Consider the following 20246-nt stretch of genomic DNA (forward strand, 5'->3'; position numbering starts at 1 on the left):
CCCCAGGCCTGGTCCGGCTCTCAACGCTCCTGGTAAAATATAAGTAAGATTGTAAGTGGTCTGCGCAGGCCCCGTATGTACGGGTCTGCAACACCGCATGCAGTCCAGCAGCAGACTGTCAGTGCGGGGAGGGGATGTCGACGACCACCGTTTCCCCAAACGGAGGCGTGTCGGCGCTTGGGGGGGGAGGGAAGAGGCCAGGATCTTCATTGGGTGATGGAGATTTCCTGCCCACTTTTGACCATCTGCGATCGCCGGCTGTAGTGACCCCATGGTCACAGCCGGCTGAGGATCATGCAGATGATTTTATGATGCGTCCTTGGTCGCAGGTTGAATCAATGATGCATGCAGGAGGCATGACACCTGCAGCTGCATTGCCATAATAGTGCTATCGCAGCTGCTAACATGTTAGCATTAAAATTGGATAGACTAGATAGGATGTGTTATTTATGTAGCACAGATATTGTACAGCACTTTAAAGAGAATGTTTAATCATTAACATTTGTCCTTGTCCCAGTGGAGCTGAAAGCCACACGAACACAGGAAAACATACAAACGTCACACAGATAGGGCCTTGGTCGGTAAATGAAACTCCTCACCTCAGTGCTGTGAGGAAGCAATGCTAGCACAGATGGTGTAATGGTTAGCATTACCGCTTCACAGCACTGAGTTCATGGGTTCGATTCCCACCACGGCCCTATCTGTGCGGAGTTTGTATATTCTCCCTGTGCTTGCGTGGGTTTTCTCCGGGTACTCCGGTTTCCTCCCGCACGCCAAAAATATACTGGTAGGTTAATTGGCTCCCAACACTAATTAACCCTAGTGTATATGTATGTGTGTGAGCATGTGATAGGGAACATAGAGTGTAAGCTCTGCTGGGGCAGGGACTGATGTGAATGGCCAATGGCCACTGTGTAGCCCATATACCGTCAAATTCTACGTTTCTGTTTGGTGTAGACTGGGAATTACCTGTCATATTGTTATACATATCAATATACAAAAAATTAGAGCACAAAAAGTAACTTGAAGATATTTACAGTTTATTTATATTTAGTAAAATATGGAAGATCTATGTCATATTACTATATGATACAATATTACTATAACTTCTCTCCCCTGGCTCACAAACTTTAAACAGACATGAACTTCTGACATGCACATTTACTATAATAATAAAGAGGTACATAAATGTACAGACAATAATATGCCCAGCAGACACCATGTGATGTGTGGATGACATCACTGCAGCTCTCTCTGTGATGTCATTGATGAGTTCTGACAGCATGTCACAGAGGCCTGTGACACTTCCATACAACAGCATTGTCAGTAGAGTTGGTTGGTGATGAACAGAAGATGACCAGCTATGTCCTGCTGGCTATCCCAATTATCAGCACACTCCTTACTCCGATGATCCATGGATACAATGCGAAAAGTGAGTCCCGGTAGAAAGAGAAATCCTTAGCATTATTATCAATAGTTTATATTCTTGATGTAAGCACATATAACAATAGAATTGCATAATGGGTGCACAGATTTGCATTTGATTAAGCAATAACAAACAAGATAGAAACATTTGCATAAGTACAAAGGGGAGGCGGATGTTGATGAAGTAAACCCCAGGTTGTACACTCTGGGCCTGATTCAGAGCCAGACGCTCTGAAAGAGCGCTCGCTCTGAATCAGGGCGTTTTTTCGTTTTCTTTGTGCGGCCTCCTGGCCGCTCGCATAGCTGTGGGTGGCCACCCACAGCTATAGCGAGCGGCCAGGTGATGGTCGCGATGGTCTTGACCATCGCGACCATCGGGCTTGCGACGAGACCCTTACGGTAGGGTCTCGTGGCCGCAAGCCACAGGACAGCCGGGGGTGTGATTTTAGTACCATGGCCTACTATCTGTATATTCTCTCCCTTCTCCTAGGCTGCGGTATGCGCCCCCTGGTGGAAACCTATGGCAGCATGCGGATTGTTGGGGGAGTGGATGCGCAGCCAGGTGCATGGCCATGGTTGGTGAGCATTCAGGTCCCTACTCGAACTAGCCATCGTCACTCATGTGGAGGAACGCTTCTGAATGAGATGTGGGTATTAACAGCAGCTCACTGCTTCAAAGCCATGAAGAGGTAAGGAAGGGTATATAATAATAATAATAATAATAATGACAAATTATGTGGTTATAATTGAAATATTAGTCTTGTTGGCCTAATTCATCAACAGAGCCCCAATCACGGTGATAAGGATGATTAAAAAAAAAAATAAATGTACTGCTAATTACTATTGATTTGCAAGACTAGCCAAGAACTGTAAAGATGAACGTACTGCTTTGCCGAGCCAATCTTTGCTGATGTGTGCATGTGCAGTGTAAAAGGAAGACCAAAACAAATATTGCCTTGGTACATGTAACGCCACTATACTTGTTAAGTAGGCTTCCCAATGCTTTGTTGCGGTTAGATCCCCTTAAGCTACAGGCCCCTGTCATCAGTTGCTATCCACGTGGACATAGAGCGGGAATAGTAACCTGTGGCGAGCAAAGCATTTCTCCGACCACCCCCAAATGCTCTCTGCCTGTCAATCACTATGTGATGGCTCTCCATGGTGGTCTCCGTGATCGCAATGATACCTTTGTGCACGCTGTAATGCGCAGTACGCAACAATCGTCCGTCTGCATACGCTTTAGCAGTTGCGATCTATGCTGAATCAGGCCCATTGTCCCAGCAATAGCCCCCCCAAATAGTTTTGTATCGCCACCATATGTGGCCATGACCAATAATATATATTCCCCATATGGACAGAAGAGTCCCTATAAACTTCTGTTTACGCCAGCAATAGGATTTTTGCACTTTGACAAAGCAGCCCATTAGGGCCTACGGTGGTTTCACCTCATGGAGTTTTATTTCGGTGAACTTGCCTTCTGAACACTGGCCATCAAGGTCTATTCACTCCTATCACTCTCATGTCTTCTCTTTTGAGATTGCTTACCTACTACAGACAAAATGGAGGGCCTGATTCCGAGATTTACGCAATTCTGATATTTACACTGATTGAGCGATTTTTAGCCAGTTAGCTTGCATAGAGGATTTACTCACACAGCGAGTGATAGTCAGCATTTGGGGGAGGTAACGCGGGGTGAAACGCAGGCGTGTCTGACCGTTCAAACGCCGTTTCTAGGCCGTGCATAAATAAATCGCAGCTTGAGAGCTCTCAGCGTGTCAGTAGAGACGCTGTGTTTGATACAGGTCAGACTTCACTCAGAAGCTGTGTGGCTGCCCGATCTGCATCGATGTTCCCGATGTTTACGCTGATGCACTTCGCAGGAAGGATATGAGAAGGCGGCAGTTTGTGTTCCTATGATCGGGTAAGCTTTGGAGGACATTAGCATAGTTTCACTATTGCAATGCATCAGGGGCGTTTCTAGAGAGGAGGGGGCCCGTGTGCAGTCTCTGTCACGGGCCCCCTCCTCTTAGTCCGGCGGCCGGCAGCACACTGGGCACTAGAGTGTGCCCAGAGTCTATAGCGCATGAGAAGGTCACCGGGAAAATGGCCACGGCGGCCATTTTCCCTCTACTGTGCATGTGCAAAACGACTGGAAAATGGCCGCGGCGGGCATTTTCCTAATGTTTTTACAGCGCTGACATCAGTGCCAACGTGAGACTCCGGAGAGGTAAGTAAAATATGGGTGCAGGTTTTGCGGTGCGGACCCCCAGGACCCAGGGGCCCGTGTGCACCGCACACCCTGCACCTATTATAAATACGCCCCTGCAATGTGTAAGAGATCGCAGTTGTGATTGCATTAGCGTAAATCTCAGGATCAGGCCCGGTGACAATGGAAACTGCAGCAAGCTTGCCCAGAAAGCAATCTTTCTTCTGTGGCTTAATAGACCAGGATTATAATTTGGTTCTGTATTACTTCTGTATTATCTCACATAAGCGAAATTAGGATAAACCATTAGAGAGCACTATGAGCCAGCTCACCATTGTAAATACCTTCCGCCAACTAATATGGGTTATGGATGTCATACATTATTATTGACAAAATATTTACACTGATAGATTTACAGACTTGGGGGCTGACAATTATAGCACACTATTCTGATTGTTGGTCCAACTTTTGTCTAATTCTGTAAAGATTTCATGACAGAACAAAGGATGTCTTTATATAATATTTCCTGCGCAAGAATGAGTATGCTAGGGCTCCGTTTGAAAGTCGACTATGGAAAGGTCGACAATCACTTGGTCGACACCAGAAGGTAGACATGAAAAAAGGTCAACATGACAAAAGGTCAACAGTACAGAAGGTTGTCAGGTACAAAAGGTCGACAGGTTCAACCGGTCGACAAGGACATTGTCAGAAATGTCGACACATGTTTTTTAAGTGGTTTAGGGTTAGGCTGGAAGGGATGGTTAGGTTTAGGCACCAATGGGAGGGTTAGCTTTAGGGTTAGGATGAAGATTAGGGTTAGAAAATATATATAAAAAAAAAATGAATCGACCATTTCTGTGTTGACATTTTGACAGTGTCGACTTTTTATTCCTTATGACATTCTATACTGTCGACATCCTGCCATGTCAAGCTTTATGCATGTCGACCTTCTGTGTCGACCAAATTATTGTAAACCTTTTCATTATCGACCTTTCGTATAACGCACCCCTATCTCTTTCTCTCTCTGTGGGGTAAATTTACTAAGATTCCTGTTGGTCCCGATTTGCATTTTCGGGTGATAATATCACTTTTTTGGGAATTTACTATAATTAAAGGCAGGTGATTTGTTCATCTTTTCGGGTTGAAATCGGGTGGTTTTATGCCGCAAATTCAGCCGTTTTTTTGCAATAGAAATTATATCACCATCGGCTCAAATCAGAAGTACTTTTCACTCATTTCTGCCTAAATCGGGAATTTACCATTTTTCGTTTTGCTAAATTCGGTCGTTTTACACTCAACTCGGGGACTCAATAGAAGTTTTAAATGCACCACCTCCTGAGCTGCGAGTTGCAATCTAACATACACAAATCAGTGTGATTTGTACTGTATATGTTTATGAATGGAAAGTGTGTTGTAAGGGTTCATTTAAAAAAAAAATAAATGTAGGGTCCTCCACCAAAAGCATAACCAGCCCCGAACTTGTCAGCCAGTCCTGGTTCCTAAAATTACGGGGAACAAAATGAGTAGGGTTCCACCGTAATTTGAGAACCAGCACCAGGCTGCAGGGCCAGTCCTGATTTTAAATATAGGGGGGAAACAATTGCGTAGGGGTCCCCCTATATTTAAAACTAGCACCGGACCCAAAACCACCGGGGTGTAATGTCACAGCCCGGAGACCCTATTACCAGAGCCAAAGCATTCTCATCCTGAAGCGGTGGGTACAGGGGTAATAAAGTGTAAATTAGTATTAACCATTGTACTTTACAGTTGAACTACAGGTGCCAGCATGCCTGCCCTTTGGCACTTGTGGAACTACAAGTGCCAACAGGCAGCCAGCACCCGTACCCCCACTGCAAAATAAATAGCTAAACAAAGACAGTACACACACACCGTATTTAATAAAAGTTTATTACAGACATACCTCAATCACACATACTTAACTTCTATTTGTAGATGTTTCTGTCCCCTTGTCCCCGTAGATTGCAACGTGTACCCCAGCCAATGAGAAGCCGCTAGATGTGAAGCGGACTCTGATTGGCTGGCGGGACGTGGGAAACCCTGTGACGTCCCTGCAGCTGGCATTCGCGTAGTATTGGTATGTGTGACAAGACACATATCAATACTAGTCCGTTTGGTTTCGGGTAAACGTGTTATTGTTTTACCAACACCCCCCGGGATCCTACGGAGACCAGTGCGAGGATCAGGTGAGAATAAGATCTTTGTTGCAGGTACCCCCATTGGAATCTACAGGGACAAGGGGACAGAAACATCTGGTAGAAGGTAAGTATGTGTGATTGAGGTATGTCTGTAATAAACTTTTATTAAATATGGTGTGTGTGTTCTGTCTTTATTTAACTATTTAATTTACAGTGGGGGTACGGGTGCTGGCCGCCTGCTGGCACTTGTAGTTCCACAAATGCCAAAGGGCAGGCATGCTGGCACCTGTAGTTCCACTGTAAAATACAATAGTTTAATACTATTTTACACTTTATTAACCCCGTACCTACCGCTCCAGGGGTGCGGGGAAGAGCCCCGGGCTTCAGACCAAGCCTGGGGTTCGGGAAAGGGGGACCCCTTTTGATGGGGTCCCCACCTCCCCTGAGATCCCTGGCTTGGCCTGACCGGCTTGGGGTGAGAATGCTTTGGCCCTGGAGACCCGGTAATAGGGTCTCCGGCTGTGGCATTATACCCCGGTCGATTTGGGTCCGGTGCTGGTTTTAAATATAGGGGACCCCTACGCAATTCCCCCCCCCCCTATATTTAAAACCAGGATTGGCCCTGCAGCCTGGTGCTTGTTCTTAAATTATGGTGGAACGCTACTCATTTTGTTCCCCGTAATTTTAGGAACCAGGACTGGCTGACAAGCGCGGGGCTTGTTTTGCTTTTGGTGGGGGACCCTACGTCATTTATTTTTTTTTTTTTAAATTGACCCTTAAATTTAAAAAAAAATTAAACAATATTTCACTGATATGTGCAGGCTGCTTGTTCGGGAGAGAAATTCGGGAGGTGAAATCGGGGCTTCAAAACGGATAGAATCGATCAAATACACCATCAATCAAAACGATCCTGTCAAAACCGGGACCATGGTAAATTCCCGATTTTTCAAGTGAAAAAGAAAGGCCGTTTTTGATAAATCCTATCCGAGTTGAAAAATGGGACAAATCGGGACCAACACGAATCTTAGTAAATTTACCCCTGATACTGAATGGTATTGCCATTCAGTATTAGAGAGAGAGAGAGAGAGAGAGAGAGAGAGAGAGAAAGAGAAAGAGAGACAGGACAAGTGGAGAGGCTGTCCCAAAGCAGCTAATCAGATTGTGAAAACTAATTGAACCAGTGGTTACTATGTTGTTGTCTGTTTTGAATTTACAAGGTATGTGAACAAGTGGAGAATTGTTGTGGGTGGTTTCCAATTGTCGGAGTTATCTAATGAGGTCCAGCTACGATCTATCAAGTCGTACATGCAGCATGAGAAATACGATCCACGCACTGAGGCCAATGACATTGCAGTGATTGAGCTGAACTTACCTGTGAAATTTGATGACTTTGCACAGCCGGCCTGCTTGCCGAAGGCGACAATGAACATCACCTCTTTGCATCCATGTTATATAAGTGGCTGGGGAGTCATGAAGGAGAACAGTGAGTAACTAATATTATATTCTGCTCCTTGGGAAAGGTTAGTAGAATTAATGGTATACAGTATGGGCCTAAGTTTGGGGCCTATTTATCAAATAATATTTACGTGATATTGTTGGAAATGATGCGTGTGCGGGTGTTGATACTGCACAGTTATGTAGGCACCACCGGTGGATGATTCAAACTATGAACAGCCCAGTTACTTAACCAGTGAAGTTAATTTATTAATAGATAGCAGGTACAGATGTACTCACTGTTACATACACACTGGTAATGGTGCGTAGCTTGAGGGGTTCTGTACAGCTCATCAGATGGCTGCTTGCAGGTAGTGGTGTAGAATTCTGGAACAGCAGGTTTATGCTAAGCGGGAGACTACTGTCTCCCACCATGTCATTTTACACAGTACTAAGATGTAGGGAAGGCCATTGTCCATTGATGATTCTAAACCATCGATTGTCTATGGTCGATGTTGAATACTTTTACTAGAATGAGAACCAGATTGCTTCCCTTTATCGGTGGTAGCTGTGGGCCGAGTGTGGTTTTTTTGCCATTTACAGAGGGCTGCTGCTGCTGCTGCAAATAGCTGCTAGTCTGTCAGCCAACAGTCCTGCGCAGCCCCTGGCTCTTACACATAGGCCCTCATTCAGACCCGCTTGCAAGCGCCATGTGCTCGCAAGCAGGTGGATGGTTAGGGCCTGTGCACGCGCAGTGCTCAAAGTGCGCGTGCGCAAGCCCCGGAGCGAGTGACAAATTCACTCGCTCCGGGGCTCACTAAAAACGGGGCGGCTGTCGATGTTAATCAACAGCTTGCCCCGTTTTGTAGGCAGGGTGGGGGGGTGGCCGGACAAACAGAGGCGTTCCTGAAGGTAGGAAGCTACCTGGGGCTTGCAGTAGACGAGACCCTACCGCAAGGGTCTCGTCGCAAGCCCCGATGGTCGCGATGGTCACTCGCTAAAGCTGTGGGTGCTTACCCACAGCTTAGCGCGTGGCCAGGAGGCCAGCTTTTAAAACAAAAGCGTCCGCCCTCATTCAGAGCGAGCGCTCGCTTTTTGCGAGCGGCTCTGAATGAGGGTTATAGTGTTTTGTTCCGGGAATGGGATAGCCCACCTCCTTGACACTGAAACTGCAGCGCCAGCCTCTGCTCTGCGCATGCTCGAAAACATGTATGGTAAAACCATTAGTGGCACTACACAGAATAGTTACCTACCATTGATGATTTGTTCCACCATTGCCATCAATAGTAACCATCGATGGAAGACACGCTGATGGCCATCCCTACTTAGATAGCTGCGGTCCCTATATTTCCAGCAGCAGAAGCAGCCTACATAGGTTTTTATGGGGGCTCTTAGGTTGGTGGATTTACCAAACTTATTAACCGCTGTAGCCTGTGGGCTACACGTCATTAACTGCTGTGGCCTGTGGGTTACACGTCATTAACCGCTGTGGCCTGTGGGTTACACGTCATTAGTTTTTTCCATTGGGCCCATATGTTCACAGCAACTATTTACTTGCCATGTTATTGATTGTCAGGGAGCGTTTGGGGGAGGTAACAAGGAATGGTGACAAAGACCACAGGCGTGTCACAACTCTTTTTGGGGGGTGTCACAGCCTGCACCGGCAATCCCGTACGCAGTGAAAGTGGCTCCGGCATCTCTGTACATGTGGCCATTCAGCGGGACCATACAGTCCGAATATGGAAGGATCTGCAACCGATGCTGCGTCTGTGTACACAGAAGCCGCAGGTGGCGGTCTCAGTACATTCCTCTGCATCTGCGACATTTGCATATTCTCACACAGCAGCTGCGTACGGGATTGCAGCTGCGATGGCATTAGCATAGATCTCTGCATCAGGCCCACTTACCGATGTGTGTAGACAGCAATGCGACGCCCGACAGGCTGACATATCGGGCATCCGGTACATTGTCTGACTGCCTGATATGTCGAGCAACGGCTCCATTCACCTGCATGGTGTCGGCAGCAAGGTCGTTCCGACGGCCGTACATGCATGTAGGGCCGACGGAACGACCCCGATGGACGACCTGCCGGAGCACGCAAAGTCATCCATAGTGGGCACACATATGCCGATGTGGACAATATGTGCGCCCGATCCACTGAATCTGGCGACATATCGTCTAATGTGTACCCACCTTTACGGAAATGTGTGTGCCGAAATTGAGATATGTCTGATCTTACATGAAGACAATCATTCATTCTATAACATGTTGTGTCTGTAGCCAGCTCCAGTGTACAGTGATGCTCTCACCATCTCCACAGGTGTAGAGACAGCAGATATTCTGCAAGAAGCTAAAGTGAATCTGATTGGTCTACAAAAGTGTAACAGCTCTAAATGGTACAATGGGAGTGTCTGGAAATACAATCTTTGCGCAGGGTACGAGGAAGGTGGAATTGACAGCTGTCAGGTAGGATGCAAAATAAACAACAATAATGAAGTTTGATCAAGTGTATATGGAAATATTGAATGTTCTAATGTAAAAAAACTGCACATGCTGCTAATTCCTCCCAAGGCTACAAAATACCTGCAATCTGGAGAATTGGAATATCTTCTCTTGTGTGTAAATATCCTCTCTACTGTTTTGATGGGCCCCTTCCCTCTAAAGCCATGAGGGCCCAGGCGCTTCAAGAGATGTTAGGGCCCGTGTGCAGCCTCCGTGCTGGCCCCCTCCTCTCTGGCAGCGCAGTAGATTCCAGCTTTGTGCTAGAGTCTACTGCGCATTTGTGCCCCAGCCATGTTACCGGTGACTTCTCTACTGCGCAGTCACAAATCTCCGGGAAAATGGCTGCTGCGCCAGTAATTTATGCTGCTCTGCAACACCGGTCGAAGTGAGATTCCGGAGTGATAAGTATAATTATACAGTCAGGTGCATAAATATTGGGACATTTACAGAATTTTCATATTTTGGCCTCTATTCACCACCACAATGGCTTTGAAATTAAACAAACAAGATGTGCTTTAACTGCAGACTTTCAGACTTAGTTTGAGGGTAATTACATCCAAATCAGGTGAACGGTGTAGGAATTACAACGGTTTCTATATGTGCCTCCCACTTTTTAAGGGGCCAAAAGTAATATGACTATCAACTCAAAAGCTATTTCATGGACAGGTGTGGGCTATTCCCTCGTTATTTCATTATCAATTAAGCAGGTAAAAGGTCTGGAGTTGATTCTAGGTGTGACATTTGCATTTGGAATCAGTTGCTGTCGACTCTCAATATGAGATCCAAAGAGCTGTCACTATCAGTGAAGCAAGCCATCATTAGGCTGAAAAATCAAAACAAGCCCATCAGAGAGATAGCAAAAACAATAGGTGTGGCCAAATCAGCTGTTTGGAACATTCTTTAAAAGAAAGAACGCACCGGAGAGCTCAGCAACACCAGAAGACCCGGAAGACCACGGAAAACAACTGTGGTGGATGACAGAAGAATTATTTCCCTGGTGAAGAAAAACCCCTTCACAACAGTTGGCCAAATCAAGAACACTCTCCAGGAGGTAGGTGTATATGTGTCAAAGTCAACAATCAAGAGAAGACTTCACAAGAGTGAATATAGAGGGTTCACCAAAAGATGTAAACCATTGGTGAGCCACAAAAACAGGAAGACCAGATTAGAGTTTGCCAAACAACATCTAAAAAAGCCATTACAGTTCTGGAACAACATCCTATGGACAGATGAGACAAAGATCAACTTGTACCAGAGTGATGGGAAGAGAAGAGTATGGGGAAGGAAAGGAACTGCTCATGATCCAAAACATGCCACCTCATCAGTGAAGCATAGTGGTGGTAGTGTCATGGCGTGGGCAAGTATGGCTACCAATGGAACTGGTTTCCTTGTATTTATTGATGATGTGACTGCTAACAAAAGCAGAATTAATTCTGAAGTGTTTCGGGCAATATTATATGCTCATATTCAGTCAAATGCTTCAGAACTCATTGGACGGCGCTTCACAGTGCAGATGGACAATGACCCGAAGCATACTGCAAAAGCAACCAAAGAGTTTTTTAAGGCTAAAAAGTGGAATGTTATGCAATGGCCAAGTCAGTCCCCTGACCTGAATCCGATTGAGCATGCATTTCACTTGATGAAGACAAAACTGAAGGGAAAATGCCCCAAGAACAAGCAGGAACTGAAGACATTTGCAGTAGAGGCCTGGCAGAGCATCACCAGGGATGAAACCCAGCGTCTGGTGATATGTCTATGCGTTCCAGACTTCAGGCTGTAATTGCTTGAAAAGGATTTGCAACAAAGTTTTATAAAGTGAAAGTTTGATTTAAGATTGTTTAGTTTGTCCCATTACTTTTGGCCCCTTAAAAAGTGGGAGGCACATATAGAAACCGTTGTAATTCCTACACTGTTCACCTGATTTGGATGTAATTACCCTCAAATTAATTCTGAAAGTCTGCAGTTAAAGCACATCTTGTTTGTTTGATTTCAAAGCCATTGTGGTGGTGAATAGAGGCCAAAATATAAAATTTCTGTCAATGTCCCAATATTTATGCACCTGACTGTATATACGCCGGGTATGCCCCCCTGGACCCAAGGGCCCTGCATCCATTATAGATATACCAATGCACGAGGGATCCTCCCATACGTCTCTTTTTATGTTTTAGTTTAGTATTCTGTGTGATTGCACTGGCCCTGTGCTGATGTGCATTGGGGGTATGCAGTCAGGAAGCCGACGGTCGAAATGCCGACCGCCGGCTTCCCGACTGTCATATCCCGGCAAGCATGGCCGTTGAGACCGCCGCCGGGCCCCGGTAAAGAGGGGGCGTGGCCTAATCGCGTGAGGCGTGGCCACGCCCCCCTCAAAGAAAAAAAATAAATTTGCAGCGCCGCACGTCGGGGAGGGGGCGCTGTGAGCCCCTCAGTCCGGCGCAAAGCCAGGGGGGCGCGATCAGTGTGATCACTCCCCCCCTCAGGCATAGGAGATTGCTCGCGGCTGCTAAGCAGCAGCCACAGCAATCTCCCACTGCATCCCAGCAGGTTTGCTGGGCTGCTGGGAGATAGTAAGGAGGGAGGGGGGGTTGCTCCGCACCCGGGCCCCTCTGGAAGCCTGGGCCCGGGTAAATTGTACCCGCTCCCCCCCCCTCGGCGCCCCTGCCGGCAAGGTATTAATGACAGGCGTCGAAATCCTGACGCCTATCATTAGCCCTACGCTGCCACACCAACGCCCAGCATACCGAATGAAGGCAAGCCGGGCGGCGGCAGCGGACAGCCGCCAAGGGGGGGGGAGGGTTAAGTTAGGGGCTTCTGGGGGGGACTTAGGTTTAGGAATCCTACCCCGGGAGGGTTAGGGTTAGGCTAGGGAAAGGGGAGGTTAGGCACCCCCGGGGGGGGAGGTTAGGTCTAGGCACTGTTAGGGTTAGGCATCCTTAAAAGAGGGTTAGAGTTAGGGGGGGGAGGTTAGGGATAGATTAGATACTTACTTTGTTGGGATCTGGTCTGGATCTGGTGAAGCTGCTATGCTGTATAAATTGCCCATTGGCAAAAGATAACCGCTTCACAACAACACAGAAGTATTTCAGTTCCTTAACATGCATATATTCTATATGCAGTGTTGGACAGGGGCATGAAGGGCTCACCGGGAAAATGCGGTGGTAGGGTCCATGCTTAAAGGTTGTGGCCAGCCTCCACAGAGGTTTGGCCATCCATTATAGGGGGTATAGCCTGCAGACAACATGGATACTACAGTGCATGGTCTGTACATCCATGTTCCTGCTCTGCCAGGTAACTGACCTTGTAATAGAGTAACAATGTATAATTCAAGTCAGTGCACTATCCGAGACCTGACATTAGAAGTGGAGGCGAGGACCTCAGGCAGTGGAGCCCACCGGAGATTTCCCCTGCTGACCAATCCGACCTTATCTATATGTACATTTTCTCATAGTTTAGCCACATAATTAATCTTATAAAGCACAGTGGGTGTGATATGTATTACCGCCGGCTGCATTAAATTCCCGACAGCGGCTGCCCGACAAAGGAGGAAATCCCGATCGTCCTAAAGGTAAGTATCAACTAACCTATCCTAACCCCCCCCGTGCCTAACCCTAACCCCCCTCTAAGTGCCTAAACCTAACCCTCCCTCCCCCTAGCCTAACCCTAACCTCCCGGGGGGTGCCTAACGCTAAGTCCCCCCGGGAGCTCTAAACCTAAACCCCCCCCCCCCCGCGGCTGTCCGCTGCGGCACCCGACATCACTTCGATCGGGATGCCGGGTGTCGGTAAAATGACAGGCGTCTAGTTTTAGACGCCTGTCATTCAACCCTCGCCGGGATTGAGTAGTCTGGAAGCCGGCGGTCGGCATTTAGACCGTCGGCTTCCAGACTACATCCCAGCACAGTACCATAATGGTACCTATCGCAGAATTTATGAGCTAAGGCACCGTACCTGCATTCCGGGCAGTGCTGTAAGTCCTGGTGCTGCCGGTTCCTTTTTTTGCTGGATAAAGCCGTTTATTTAGTTCTCCCCCTTTTCTTTATTCAAATAACATAGGTTTCAATGAGGGATGCAATACTGTCAGATTTACCATGTTCCAGAATACAGAACTTGGTCCCCGCAGCCTATGGACAATATATCGGTGGAACCTCTGTAGCCTATGGCCTACATATTGCAATACTAGCCTGGAAAGGGTTCCATATAAACCCACCCCCGGCAATGGCCGCCGCGCATGTGTGGTCTGTATACTCTCGGCACAGGAGCGAAGAAACCGCTGATGCGGTCACTTCACTCCCAGCACATCGCAGGGACGGGCTCCTTTTTGGCGCCCCTGACCCTGCGGGGCTTTTTCATACATGCCGGCGCTATGCTCGCAATGATGCGATCATTAATAAATGGGCCCCAAAATCTATTTAAAAAATTAGAGAAGCGAAGCGTCTCTCTGGAACATAACGCCATGTTTTTATGCTGCTTTTTGCCATCCTTTTTACATAAAGACCTCATATTCCCATTGAGGTGAATAGGTTTGTGGAGCAAATTGGGGGCATTGGCAGAAGTACTGTACACAGAAGTTTGCACAGGGAGAGTTGAGGCGTGAGGGCAAAGTGTAGGGTGATCCTGCCTCATTTGGCAGAACAGTGCAGTGCAATTTCAGTCTACAACAGTGTTTCCCAACTCCAGTCTTCGGGAACCCCTAACAGTGCATGATTTACAGATCTCCTCACTATAACAAGAGATATAATTAGCTCACCTGTGAATCTTTTAAAATGTATCAGCCAGTAAAGAATATATCTATAAAACATGCACTGTTTGGGGTCCCTGAGGACTGCAGTTGTTAAATACAAGTTACATAGCTGGTCCATCTCCATGTCCAGGAATGCTGAAAATTAGCCAGTCCCCATTTTCCACATCTATACCATACTTGCTTCCCATAAATGGATGGCTCACCCAGAGTGTGCAAGTCTCCCAGAGCTGTCCTCCAATGAATCAGGCCCATTATCTGGTGTTTAAACAAGTAATAACAATTTACAGTCTACTCAAGCTGGGTACACACTGATAGATATATCGCTCTTCAGGGGCGTTTCAAGAGAGGAGGGGGCCTGTGTGCAGTCTCTGTCCAAGGCCCCCTCCTCTCAGTCCGGCGGCAGTGCTGCACCGATAGACTCTGGGCACTAAAGTATGCCCAGAGTCTACAGGGAAAATGGCCGGGCAACCATTTTTCCTGTGTTTACCATACTGCGCATGCGCAAAACACAGGGAAAATGGCCGCGTCTGGGACTCCAGAGTGGTAAGTATAATATGCATGCAGGGTGTGTGGTGTGGGTCCCCCCGTGGACCCAGGGGCCCGTGTTCACCGCACACCCTGCACCCATAAATATGCCCCTGTCGCCCCTTCCATTGAATGGGTGATATACCTATAGTGCATCGCTGGGTGTGTACAGTGGATATGTTTGTGAATGACGTCGTTCACAGACATATTCGATCTGCTTATCTGAAAGATATATTGCCCATCTGCTGGTGTGTATGGACGACCTGTCGATCATCCGTACACATGCTGTGGGACCCGGCGGTGATTGACAGCTCAACCGCCCACTTGAGCTGTCAAGCCCAACACTTCGGGCAGACGAATTGAATTGATAAGTGTGTATACGTCTTGTGCTTCTTCCTACTCTACGTTCATCTAGTTCTTATAGGGCACCTAACACTTGGTTGCTTATGCTCTACTGCTTATGTGGGTGTTATGGTCACTAATGTAGCAGTGTATATTATCCATGTCCTTGTCCTGCACAGGCGCACCAACAGCAGCGCGGGGCTGGGGTGAAGGGGGAGTAGCCTAGTCACGGGGCGTGGTCACGTCCCCTTAGAAAAAAAAAGGCGCTGTGGGTCCCTCAACCCAGCGCATAGCCAGTGGGGGTGCGATCAGTCTCCCAGTGCAGTACAACACACAGCAGTGTGTGCTGGGCTGATGTGATGTAAGAGGGAGGGGGGGGGCACCAACAGGGGCGCCGAGGGGGGGTGGAGCGGGTACAAATTACCCGGGCCTGGGCTTGCTGCAGGGGCTCGGCACCTCGGCACCTCCCTCTGACTGCCTGTCTTCATCGTGACTGGCAGGTGGCGCTTCCAATAGGAAGCCAACTCCAGTCACAGTGAAGCCAGTGCAGTCACAGACTGCACTGGATCACTGAACAGTGGAGGATTTTACTGGGGGGGCTGCAGCATCACAGCCCCTAGGTAAGATCCAACACAGATAATAATAATACACTTACCAATTGTCAGATAGGTCGGCAGGTCGGGCGAACAGCCAAATCGTCGACCTAGTGTGTACCCAGCTTAAAATAAACTACATAATAATAGATCATTTATTATTTGTGGATATTGCAAAAAAGTGAATAGTAGTAAAATCACAGAAATGTCAAAGAAACAATTAATTAAAATAAAAAAAATGTTAAATGCACTGGGGACGGACGTTCTAAAGTGCACTGAGACCAAAAACAAGTTGTAAATAATTGTGGATGCATCATTATTTTATTCTTACAATAATAACATGTTTTTGAATATGTAATTCACTCTACGTAGAAATGACAACCCAAATGTTTCCATTATGAAGTATCCAGCACCTGTTAATAAATTATTTTTTTTTCAACAAACCCTTACAGGGCGACAGCGGGGGACCCCTCATGTGCCTGGATACAGCTACTTCTAAATATCAGGTGATCGGTGTGACAAGCTGGGGTCGCGGCTGTGCCCAATCACAGAGTCCTGGCGTCTACAGCAGCACTAAGTACTTCTTGAAGTGGATCCTGGGAAAAGTGGCGCATTACCCCAAACAGACGCCTGACCGGAATAATGAGGGAAAGAAGGCACACACCCCTGTGTAGCCAGCAAAGCACATGCCATTCTGCTTTTCTATAGTACTCTATAAAATTATTTCAGCAACACTCTGGGGTTTGTGTCTGTGACAGAACTGAGCCTGTCTGCACATATAAGGAAGTGAATTCAAAAACTTCACATTTTTTTTTTCTTTCTATATCTCACCTATATTTACAGACCAAAACAAAGAAACTGAGTGTAAAAGTTAGTTACAACAGCCGTGTACACACTGGGCGATATATCGGCCCTTCAGACGAACAGCCGATATATCGCGAGTCGGTGGATGTATAGTTGTATACCCCCATATATGTCTGTCAACGTCGTTCACAGACATATCACATCCACTCTGCAAATCAGCAGATGGCTGATATATCTGCAGATCAGGGGCGTATCTATAATGGGTGCAGGGTGTGCGGGGAACACTTTCCCCTGGGTCCAGGGGGGCCCCGCGCCGCACACCCTGCACCCATTATATTACCTCTCCGGAGTCTCACGTCGGTGCAGGGGTCCGGTGCTGTAAAATGACTGGAAAATGGCCGCGGCGGCCATTTTCCCGTCGTTTGCACATGCGCAGTAAAGGGAAAATGGCCTCCGCAGCCATTTTCCTGGTGACCTGTGCATACACTATAGACTCTGGGCACACTCTAGTGCCCAGAGTCTATAACTCCGGCGCTGGCCGCGAACATCTCAGCGTGCTGCCGGCTGCCGAGAGGAGGGGGCTTGTGTCAGAGACTGCACACGGGCCCCCTCCTCTCTAGAAACGCCACTGCTGCAGATACTATATATTGGTGCATCTGGCTGCATGTACGGGCGGTCAGCTGACCACCCAGACATATGCTGCAGGGACCGCCGATGACTCAACTGGGCGGGCAAATTCAAATGCTCAGAAATTGCTAACTTCAACGCATGCTTTGTGTCCTCAGGCTGCGTAGGGCATGGCAGTGGCTAATTTATACACGCCTGCAACGGCGTTCAAACAGTGGCACGCCTGCGTTCGGCTGACAACCCCCCTGTCACCACCCACAAACAGCACTTCCTGTCAATTACATGGGTCTGCGATGGGTCTGCGTAGCCGGACGCTCTGACCAGAGTGCTCACTCTGAATCAGGGCCCACCTCCATTAATATGGAGCGTCCTCCTGGACGCTCGTATAGCTGAGGGTCACCACCCACAGCATATACGAGCGTGCAGGATGATGGTCGCGATGGTCTTGACCATCGCGACCATCGAAACTGCGAGCAAAAGCCTGCGGTTGAGTTTTTCAACCGCAAGGCCAGGAGTGATTTAGGCTCTATCAGAGCCAAAATCACTCCCACTGACATCACTAGTGATGTCAGTGGGGCCGGCTTCAGACGGTAGGCGTTCCCTTGGGAACGCCTCCGTCTGGCAGGCACGCCCCTGACACGCCCACCAAAGGGGGCGTGCTGTCAGTCAACATCGACAGCACGCCCCCTTTGATGAGACACTCCGAGCGAAGGAAAGTCCTTCGCTCGTCAGGTCTCGCGCATGCGCACGACGGAGCTCCCTCCGTTGTGCGCATGCGCAGTGCGGACCATCGACCCACTTGCGAGCGGACAGCCGCTCGCGAGTGGGTCTGAATGAGGGCCATAGTCCCAATCGCAATAGCTAGTTTGCGCACTCGCGCTGCGATGCATACGCTTGCGCAGTATGCAACAATCGGCAGATTGCGTGTGTATTAGCAACTGCATTCCTTGCTGAATCAGGCCCATAGAGCGCGGTATAGTAATAGCAGAAAGAGGAGGCAATAGCTGCAGTATCATGATGGAGGTGTTTACGGAAAGATAGTTCAATTTAGCCAAGGAGCAGTCTATTGTGATCAAAGCGAGAATCAGCCAGTTCCGTGACGGTGGTGGGGGAAGAGTGATGCCTTGTGGGAGGTCTCTAAGGTCTGAATTTTTCGCAAGAGGGCCTCAATTTGTCCAAAGCACTGTTTTTTTGTTTAAGAAAGACTACTAGTTGGATACATTTCCCTTGAATACGCATTTGTGTGCCTCCCAGACAGCCACTTTGCAAGGGCCAGGTGTAGAGTTATGCTCAATATAACAATTGATGGCTTCTGTTAACTGGGATCTGCTGTAGGAGTCGTGTAGAAAAGAATCATTAAACCACCAATGCCAATGGTGGGGATGTGGAACGGGATGCTGTCAATATCCCAAACGCGGGGATTCCAGTGCTCAGAATGTCAGCGCCAAAATCTTGACACCTGTCAGAATCCCGGAGCCGGCATCCCGACCGCCGGAATCCCAAAGGTAAGTAGCGGGGTTAGGGGGTGGGTTAGGCACTAGGGGCAGGGTTATGCACTAAGGGGGTACGGTTAGGGTGCAGGGAGGTTAGGTACAGGCACTAGGGAGATGATTAGGTTCAGGCACCGAGGGGGAGGGTTAGGGTAGGGAGAGAGGGAGGGTTAGGATACCTATCGATAGGTGTCCGTGTCCTAACCCTGTTGAGATGCCGGCATCAGGATTCTGACCGCCGGGATCCCGGGTGCCGGCACCCCGTGTGGAACATTGACAACCATGAACCGTTAAAAATAGTACACTTACCTAATAGCCACCTCCCCTCCTCCAACCTATGTACACTAAAATTGGTGAGAGGCAGTCATGTAGTAAAAAGAATCACCACACCTTTTAGATTTAGGGGTCTATTTACTAAGCAGTGTTAGGAGACAGAGTGAAAAGTGATAAGGTGCCAGCCAATCAGCTCCTAACTGCCATCTCACAGGCTGTGTTTGAAAAATGACAGTTGGTAGCTGATTGGCTGGTACCTGATCTCATTTCACTCTGTCTCCTAACACTGCTTAGTAAATAGACCCCTTAGTCTGGGGATTATTACAGAAATAGGCCGTGGGAAAATAAGCGCTGCAGAGACAAGGGGGGAAGGCTGACTGAGGAAAGTGAGTTTCCTATATCAAAGTAATATCAGCATTCAAAGAGCTAAGGGCTCTAGTTCTTTTCTCAGGGGTATTAAACCCTCTGACATTAATAGAAGACTCATGTTCTATATAACTTCTGGCACTAAGGTACACTGGGGCTACCTTGATTTTAAATGTCACATCATTTACAGATTTCATATATATTGGTTAATGTGCGGACGTACGCCATACTTACCTACTTTCCCGAAAGGTGTGGGAGACTCCCAATTTATCGGAATAGCGGGTCCAGGGCCTGATTCACTACCAATTGCAACTGCGATTGCAATAGCGATTACACATGTAGTCTCACTGTGATAGTATGCTAATCCATGGCGATCGCTATGCCGCTGCAGCACAACATAAGGACGCCCACTTTATCTTACACACATCCGTAATGTTTAGCAAGACTGTAAAACCATCGGTACAATAGAGTACCATCGCAGCCTCACACTCACACTTGCACAAGCTCTGACCTTACTCAGAAATTGCTAACTTCATCGCACACTATGAGTGCTCAAGCTGCGTACGGCATCGCAGTGTCTAATTTATGCACGCCCCTGGCATGCCTGCATTTTGCCTGACTGCCCCCCCTTTACTTCCCACAAACGGTACTTCCTGTCAATCACTCTGCAATGGGTCTGCGTAGTTACTGCGATCGCAGTACTGATCGCAGTAGCCGGTTTGCGCACACGCGCTGCGATGCATACGCACGTGCAGAACTAAACAAT

At 47.8% G+C, this 20246-nt stretch overlaps 2 protein-coding genes across 3 annotated transcripts in view; one reads left to right on the forward strand and one right to left on the reverse strand.

Moving 5' to 3' along the window:
• The window catches only part of ACY3 (aminoacylase 3), a 62515-nt gene that overhangs the window by 25782 nt on the left and 16487 nt on the right, over nucleotides 1-20246 (reverse strand). The window contains exon 1 of one of the 2 annotated variants that reach the window (XM_088447072.1): nucleotides 7160-7188. The exons of the other annotated variant lie outside the window; for it this stretch is intronic. The gene's annotated coding sequence lies outside the window, so the exon portion shown is untranslated. Of the gene's footprint in view, nucleotides 1-7159; nucleotides 7189-20246 lie in introns of those variants that run through there. 2 annotated transcript variants of the gene reach the window in all.
• Nucleotides 1354-16594, forward strand: LOC148506247 (acrosin-like). Its single transcript, XM_088447049.1, has 5 exons — nucleotides 1354-1432; nucleotides 1916-2114; nucleotides 7005-7270; nucleotides 9542-9687; nucleotides 16373-16594. Exons 1-5 carry the CDS (start codon nucleotides 1354-1356, stop codon nucleotides 16592-16594), a joined length of 912 nt encoding a protein of 303 aa, XP_088303175.1.

Source organism: Taudactylus pleione, unplaced genomic scaffold (genome assembly GCF_031769625.1).
Source record: "Taudactylus pleione unplaced genomic scaffold, aTauple2 ptg000414l, whole genome shotgun sequence".
NCBI lineage: Eukaryota > Metazoa > Chordata > Amphibia > Anura > Myobatrachidae > Taudactylus > Taudactylus pleione.